The 9,119-nt window shown below is 42.4% G+C and overlaps 1 protein-coding gene across 1 annotated transcript; it reads left to right on the top strand.

The window, feature by feature from the left end:
* Positions 1–329: 329 nt before the first annotated feature.
* rx2 (retinal homeobox gene 2) lies at positions 330–4,998 on the top strand (the record flags this gene model as incomplete). The annotated part of the gene is made up of 3 exons (XM_079750357.1): positions 330–612; positions 3,914–4,170; positions 4,561–4,998. The coding sequence occupies 3 exons, from the start codon at positions 330–332 to the stop codon at positions 4,996–4,998; spliced, it is 978 nt and encodes a 325-aa protein (XP_079606483.1).
* Positions 4,999–9,119: the final 4,121 nt, after the last annotated feature.

Below are 9,119 nucleotides of genomic sequence, written 5' to 3'. Positions count from 1 at the left end.
GAGATCAAACAAGCCATCATTTTAGTGGCTATAATGCTCATAGCATTACATTTTCCATTATAATTTCACCAAGATGATTTCTGACTTTTCCCCATTTCCGCTGTTGCAGCTAACAGCATAAAGCCTGAGACATTTTTGCTTCGACTTTTCCGAAGCGAGACTGGAAGAGGGCCGTTCCCCGAGGCCTCACTCATTATCCCCGGACCGCCGAGGAGAAAGCACTCAACACCGGGAAAGTCGCACCTTCTTTCCTCCGGAATTGCATTTCATCGCTCATCCCGACATTCTTTATTTCCCTGTTCTCAACACGAAGGGGAACACTCTCTCGGATGCATTTGTCAATGGATACCCTCGGAATGGTGGACGATGGTTGCCTGGACAACTACGACATGTCAAAGGGCGTGGGTTTGAGTGGCGGGGGCCGGGTCCACAGCATCGACGTGATACTGGGATTCAGCAAAGACCAGGACCCGTTGCTCCAGCACGCGGGGGAAGTCCACGACCACAAGGTGAACGGGGGCCCCCAGGGCGACCCTGAGAAGCAGGCGTCCTCCGACCCTTACAGACACCTCTCAGACCTCGGCGACAGCACGGAGCATTCCACCTTCGATGGTGAGTGGGAAAGGCACACGACCATGGCACGTTCTCTCTATTTTAAAGTTATTCAGTCCGTCCAGAAAAACGTGATTATGCGATCACATAATTCAACGCATAATCAGCCAAAGTTAGCATACTCATGCGGGGGCCGCATTTTTTCAAATATGCCGCACTTTCAACGCATAAATTGCAGATTTCCACACAAATTATGCGGGGCTTGCATGATTTCATAATCCCCGCATTTTCATTGCAAAACAGTCACATATGTCTTATCAGAAAGTTGGAAAATGTTGCATTTACTTCACACAACAGCAGCCATTTCCCCGTTGCCATGGGAACATTGTGAAGTGACGTAAATTACGCGACGCGAACGTCATCGAAAAGCTGCATTTTTCGCAAGTTCCCGCAATTTTTGCAAGTTCCCGCAATTTTTGCAAGTTCCCACAATTTCATTGCATAAAATTGCATAAATATGCCACATATTTCATCGCATTTTTTAAGAAAACGTGCCGCATAATCAAGGATTTTTGGCCGCAACAATCACAAAAAAATGCCGCATTTTTCTGGAGGGACTGGTTATTAAGTGTTCTGATAGATATAGTACTTATCTTGCCCTTTGATATAAATCACCAATGACAGCAATAACCATTTTTGGGGACATTTTTGGAACCCAGTTGACAAGTCTACCATTTTGAAAACAAAACAGACATACTTTAAGCCTTTATTATATTGTTTAAGAAGGAATTAAAGTATGACAATGTGGAGTGTGTGCAGACGATGGCTCGTTTAAGCAGCATTGGCTGACCTGAATTTAGACTGTGGGAGGCTGCACACCTGTTACACATTGATTAATCAATGATTGATTAATCAATGTGCACGGGATAGACCAGCAATCACCACACACATGCAGGGAGAGATCCCCTGCATGTCAACCAGGTCATGTATCATTGTCTACAAACTTCTACTAACATATATCGGTATTCCAACGTCACCACCCTGCACCCTTTTCTCGGAGGAGCCCAGTGAAAGTCACCTGGGTGGAGTGTGGCAGCCACCTAGGTGCCGTGTGGTACTGGCTTTGTTACACTGGCGCCCAATGTGAGGCCTCCCCAGACCACCACCATGCAGGATGGTGGGGTTGAAAGCCGATTTATTGTGTGGTTTGCATATAATGCAACATGGCGCTGGCGCTTCATTTTAACAGGCAGGAGATCTCTCCCTGAGTGTGGCGAGACTGTTGGTCTAACCCAGGGCTGCCCAATTTGGGGCCCGCGGGCCAAACTTGGCCCGCGACCAATTTTATTTGGCCCGCGCCTTACCCACTGTATATATTATCGTTTTCCGCCATCAGCGCTCGGAATCTGCGCTCGCTCCCATTGAATATTATTTATTGGTGCACTTCCATTCCTGACCCTAGAATAACATTATGATACATTGATGGTAGGGTGGCACTGTTGAGCTCCTATCCTGTTCAGCCGCCTCCCACATATTTGACTAAATTTACTGAAAATTTTAAATTTTGGCCCACGAGCCTCCCCACGATTACATTTTGGCCCTCCACTGGGAAAAACTTGGGCCCCCCTGGTCTAACCTGTGCACAATGATTACTCAATGGGCCACAGGTGTGCTGCCTCACACACACCCAGAATCCAATCCGACTCTGGCCAGGTGAAGCTGCTTAAATCAGCCAACATCCGCACAGACCTCGCAGACAAGGCTTGTTTAGTTTCTCACTTACAGAAAAATGTATTAACATGTTAACTTAGGATACAAACAAGTTTCAACAGCAACTTTTGAAAGAATAACATGCTGAAGCCAATGCATAAGTATTTATAATGAATTATTATTTATTATATTTGGTTACTTACTTTAATATGAGGGCATCCATACAACAACAAAAATAGCAGGGCTTCCATGTTTAAATTATTGGCAGCATATCATGCTTCAAGCTTTATTGGGCTTACAGTCAAGCTAAAATAAGATGGTTAAGATGGTTAATGCTAAGATGGTTAGCATTTACCATGCTAACTATCCATCAATACTACTGAATTATGTATGGTGGCAGAACTATTTTTTGTGGCTGATTAAAACTTTCACTTTCATGACCAAAAAATGTAATTCAATCTACGAGTCATTAGAAATGGATGTCACAGAGGTTCAAACTGTGTAAAGTTCTACTACACTAAAAGTAAATCATTGGGTCATTTGTGTATTTTACACAGGATGTTGAAGAGGTTGAGTTTCTAGGTTATACATACATCACACATACATTTATTTATATTGACGGGATATGATTGTGATCCTAAATAAAACATGAAACCCCCACTCTTAGTTCAACGCATTGGAATTTAACATCTAGATTTGTACCCTTATTTTGTAGCCTTGGTTTTACAGGTTTAACTAGCAGCATATGTCTTGGTCGGATTACTCTCAACTTAAAGGACGATTTCAGTGAAAGATGCAATTGGGATAGGCTAATGCTTTTGCAGACCCTTAACCTTTGTTCACTTCCCAAGCATAAGCTTGACAGATCCCTAGCCTTAACCCTTCAGTTGAATTAACAAAACATTTATGTCTTAAAAATCACTTTGTGTCATTTATGAGGTAGGGCCATCTTGCTTAGGGAAGCCTAGTCTGGAAATTGGGATTCAAACCCAGAACCTCTCTGATGGGTTATATGCAAATAGACATACAGAGGATAGACATAAAGAGAAACAGTTTGAGTGCAACGCCATGGAAACATATCCGCATCCTTGGACGCAACTGACGCAAGCGTGACCGACGTGATGGCTAGATGAGATGAAAGAAGCATTGTTTACTTTCCCTTGGCCAGTAGACCATTGCAGGCCTGGCTGGGGTGGCTCTCCTCTTGAATAGAGACAAGGGGAACCCCGGTGCTTGTCATGTTACCATCAGCCATTGTTCCACGTCCTCCATCCACTTTCATTGATTTACTCTACCAGTGACTTATTTATCGTAGACTGGAATAGCAGATACGATACAAAGGAATATGTTGTGCCCAAGGAATAGAGCTCCCCAAATATATATGCTGCCAACCTTGGGGCTACGACTGAGTGACTCGGCAAGGTGGCTTTTGAAAGATGTAGCCCACCGTCATAAGTGTGTCACAATCAAAAGATGTGAGTGAATTTAGCATTATTCTAATGAATAGGCTTGCTTCAGAAATAAAGCAAAGAAAACCTCCTCTTTGGGTGATGATGCACTTCAACATACTCACCTAGCATTCTGCATGAAGTACAGATCTTAACAACATAACGTAACAATGGATTTCGTTGGGTTTCTCTGCGATTCGCAGAGTCTGGCCTTTTCTCGGGGGACAAGTGTGAGGAGGGGATGGGTGACCTTCCGAAGGACCTTGGTGACGACGGGGGTTCCCCGGAGCCTTGCAGAGACGACGACCACCCTAAGAAGAAGCACCGGCGAAACCGCACCACCTTCACCACCTACCAGCTCCACGAGCTGGAGAGGGCCTTCGAGAAGTCCCACTATCCGGACGTCTACAGCCGGGAGGAGCTGGCCATGAAGGTCAACCTGCCAGAAGTCCGCGTTCAGGTAAGGAGGCTCTTGAAAAGTGACCGACCGATATCCCTGCCAATATTTTGCGTTTTTTACGTGTATCGGCATCGGTCGATATATATTTCTTATTTTTTATTTTATTTTTCCCAGCATGATTTACAAGGGTTCAATCAATTTTCCTTTTTTAAATTGAGACTTTGAGGAAGTAGACATCATTGTGTCATTTTTACGATGTAAATTGAGGGAGCAAAAGCAGTATCGGCTCCAAATATCAGCTCAAGAAAAGCGGTATCGGCGTATCGGTCATGGGATAAGGCTAAAGAAAGAAAATCGATATCGGTCGATCCCTACTCTTGATGGCATAGCAGGCAGAACATGTCAGGTTTGTCAACTCATGTTTGCTAACCTGCTCCGTCTTCTGTCCAGGTTTGGTTCCAAAACCGCAGAGCCAAGTGGAGGCGCCAAGAAAAGATGGACACCAGCAGCATGAAACTCCACGATTCCCCCATGCTCTCCTTCAACCGGGCCCCTATGCCCTCCAGCGTGGGCCAGATGGCCAACAGCATGCCCCTGGATCCCTGGCTGGCCTCGCCCATGTCCAGTTCCGCACCTCTACACTCCATGCCCGGGTTCATGGGCCCGCCTCAAGGCCTGCAGCATTCCTACTCCAGCCACGGCTTCCTAAACACCCCACCGGGGATGGTCCAGGGTATGCAGTCGATGCCCCCACCTCCCTATCAATGCCCGCCCAGCTTCAATGACAAGTACCCTATGGAGGACGAGAGGAGCTCCAGCATCGCAGTGTTAAGGATGAAGGCCAAAGAGCATATTCAGTCCATGGATAAGACATGGCAGCACATGTGATCCGCTGGGAATGCTGAAGCGTACAGAATGGATCTTAAAGCTGCTCCGGTAAATGTTTACAACAAAATGTTGGCGGGTATTTGGGGATGTTCCTTTGAAGAGGAGAATGGCATCACCTTGAATGTTTTGGACGTTTTTTTGAGGATAATGGGCAACTCTCAAAATGAACTTTTTGTGGTTTACTTTTTCAAAATTATAGGATGGATTTTAAATATTTTGAATTCTGTAACCTTGTTCAGAAAGTTTGAAACAGTTTTGGACTTGCGTCAGAAAGATTATCACATTCCGACATGACTATTTCGTTTTTTTCTCATGGATTGTAACCTTGTAGGATAATTATTGGTTAATGGTTTAATATGATGAGGATGATACGTCCTATAGTAGAGGAGTATGGTGAAGGAATATGCAAATTGTGTTTGATTAATTGCTAGTACAGTGGCTAGGCATATATTACGTGGAGATGTACTATATATATTGAGAGTTATGATATCAAACCTTCATTAATGTAATTTTACTTTTTATTGGATTGTAATGAATGACCCAAGCTCCCTTGCCCCTTGGCCGGTTGACAATCTCTGTGCTTACGATCCTCGATACCAGACTTTTGTAGTTGTTTTGGTTTAGAAGGGGTATCTACACAATCGATTGGCCATATTTTGGTCAAAATAAATTACAAGCTACTTTACGAAATCAGCTTCAAATCACATGTCTCAAAGAGTATACTAATAAGTGAGATTTGGAGGTTTATAACGATGACTTAACATTCATTTATAGAATATGACACTTTTGTAGTTGGAGCTTATTCTAATTCTTTTTTGTGAATATTGCCCCCTCCCCCTTTGTGGTAGGGGCGGGCTGACAAAGTCACCCAGCACAATCTGTCTCGGAGGCTAATTTAAGCAGACAAGCATACCTCTTAACACCTAATCACTGGTTTTAAAGCGATTAACCCCAGTTTCTCAGTGTCCAACAAAATGGCCTCCGAAGGCCCCCTCTCCTGTCCTGGCAAACCATGCCCTCCCCGTCACTCCTATCAGGGTTTCAGTTTTCTCTTGCATACTCTTAATAAGCATTCCATTAAAGTCCATTAATTACATTTTTATCGGTAAATGTTGCTCCTTACTGCATTCTTTACTTATGGTAACCAGAGAAACATGGATTTAGTCTGGGAGTATATACAAGTGCTGGCAACCTTGCCTACCTCTAGGAAGAAGCACTGGTTGCCTTTGTTATAGGATCACAATGTTTAAAGTTGGATTAATTTGCACTGACGTTGCACACAGACAAAGGTAATTGGCCAGGGTGTGTGTGGGGGTGAGTGTCTGTGCAGATGCAACCCTGATGGGTCATTCACTTAATCAATGTGGAAGCATCGTCCATGTATCGTTCATCTCTTGATAGTCCTAAGGCTGATTGTAAGCCTTTTTTTATGTTCCCTTTAATATGAAAAATAAAGCATTCTGAACACTCTAAATAAAAATTAAAATAAGTTGCTAGGAAAATATTTTACAAAAGTACAATCTGTGTACTATTAAACTAAAGAAAAGAGAAATTAAATTCTTATTGTGCATGTTAAAACATGTACGGTACAATGCTGCTTTACAATTGATCCCTAACATTTGCCATGCATAAAGGCATTTAGAAAAAGCAAGAAGTTTGTGTTTGATGTAAATATTTTTTTTTTTACTTTTTGTGTACATTTTATTTGTTATAACAATCCCTGTTTGTAACAGTGGACCACAAAAGCCAAAGAAAAAATAACCTATGAACATTTATATACAAAAATACATGGAACTGTGAAAGTGTTTAAGATGTTATTAAATTAAACTGCTTATTTTGCAGTTTTCTATCACACCACGTTTCTTTAGACCTTGACTTTAAAATCTGTGTGCAAAACAAAAGCAATAAAGATTGGTTTGTAACAGAACAGACTGAATCTTGAATCTTCAAACTAAAAACGTATTACTTCCTTTGCCTATACTCATAACCGCAAAGAGCAAATTTGATCCAACCCCTTTTTAATCGACTCCTCACAAAAGTAGCATACTTCAGCTTTAAAGCACGGGGTCAACATTTGCATGGCCCACTGTTAAGCCATTCTTAGTTCAAAACCTGTTACTCCTACTCCTGATCATACAACAATATTCACCAAACCAACTGATCTGCAAAACCGTGGCCGATAACCGTCCATCGCGACAACCACATTGTCTTATTTTTCGCAGAAACTTTTGGTGTTTTTTTTTTAGTGTGGGGTGGGGGAGGGCCTGTTGTGTTCCCCTGGGTTGGCGGGGCAGTGCCAGCCCGTTACTCAGATGAGGCTCCACTCCATCAGCCCTCCCCAGGGGTGTCAGGGGGGCCCAGCTGCAAAGCTGCAGGGGCCACTAGCCATGATGCTACACAAGGCTTAGTGTGGCCCTCCTCAAAGATGACGTACATAGGGCGACACGCAGGGGAGGCAGAAGTCATTGTATGAAGGGGAGGATGAAGTTAGGCTTATATAATAATACATTAAAAACATTCTAGGTATATTCATATTAACTGACTATTTTTAGCCTTTTCTGTGATCCATCTGATGTCTGACAGCTTTTTTACCTGGGAACCTGAGAAAAGTAAAAAAAAAAATCAAAATAAAGTACAATAGGCCATGTACTTTATAGAAGCCTATAATGGGCAGAAGTAAAAATGTCTACATAGCATTTTCAAAAAAACCTTTTAGAATTATTGCAGATTAAAGACAGGTGACCATAAGTACGGGATAGAGTGGGTTTACTTGCAATACCCATATATTTAAGCCTGCAAGGTCAACGTGACTACCATTTGTGTCTTGAACATTCTGTTTCTTCTAAAATCCCACAACAGCATGGCTGACACAAATTTACTTCCATAACTGCTCCACTTACAGCCTATATTTAACCTCACATTGATCAATCCAAGACTAGGCTTCCTATGCCTAGTATTTCGCACATGGCAATTATCTCATATATTTGTACCATAAATGGTGCAAGTCAAGCAGTAAGAACTATGCTAATAAAGTTAGAATTATTCACTTCCTTTATTTATGTTTTTTAATCCGTTCTAATCGTCCATTACACTCATTGAAGTAAGCAAAACGTAGGCCTACTAACAAGTATGCAATTGCATACACCTGTCAGCATTTAAATGAGAATTTAAAGGAAAAACATTCGGGAAAGTAATTAATTTCATGTTATTATTACACGTTATATTGTTTGGCTAAGCGTGCGTTTCAGTGAGCAGGCTAGCGGGATGTGGTCCACGGTGGAAATAATAAGGGAAACGGGCGGAATTAATTGGGTTTGATAAAGACCGCTTTTCTTGACATAATTGGGGGTCAGGGGGTGGGGTGGGCACTTATTGGATGGCGAGCGCATGCGTCTTGTCATTACTCTTTTTCTTCTCTCTCATTCACTTGAGGAAGCAATGAAGTTTGAACAAGTGTGCACCGTGTCCGACTTTCCACGGACTTTCAAAAACACATCACATTCATAAATAGATACAGACGCAACCAGACGATAGCATTTATGAATGCAACTAGTGTTGTTGACATGCGTCCGCAGCATATATTACACACATAACAACATACCGAACGAGGTTGCAACGTGGTACTTAGTGAAGTATATGCTTAGTATTTGTTTTTGATTAAGAACATTTTTCCAGATGCAAACAAGCAGGAACAGTGGCACACATATACTCACCATGGATGACGCTACAGGCGACTACCTCACCAGGGTTGATAAAGGGCCAGGCAGGCATGTATATGTGTTTCCAGGACTACAGTATCTGAAATTTGGCGCCCTCTGTCGGATAATTATTGTAGTTTCGTTTAAATGTAAACTTAAAACATAACGAAATGGAGAAAATAAAAAATAGTGCACTTATACAATAATAATGCACGATAAACATATTGAGATAATGTAGAGTTCTGACGCGAGTAAACCATGGAACTTTTAAAGAAACAAAAACACTAAGGAGTGAACACTTCCGCTGATCTGGGGTCGGTCGTTGAAGAAATTTGTTTCGTGGTCTACTGCCATTGGTTGAGGTGTACTGACTGGTCGACCAATGAGAGTGAGACATCTGTTCACTCTTGCAACTCCAAAATT

This window comes from Pollachius pollachius, assembly GCF_949987615.1.
Source record: "Pollachius pollachius genome assembly, chromosome: 14".
Lineage (NCBI taxonomy): Eukaryota > Metazoa > Chordata > Actinopteri > Gadiformes > Gadidae > Pollachius > Pollachius pollachius.
This window is presented reverse-complemented; position numbering and strand designations above follow the sequence as displayed.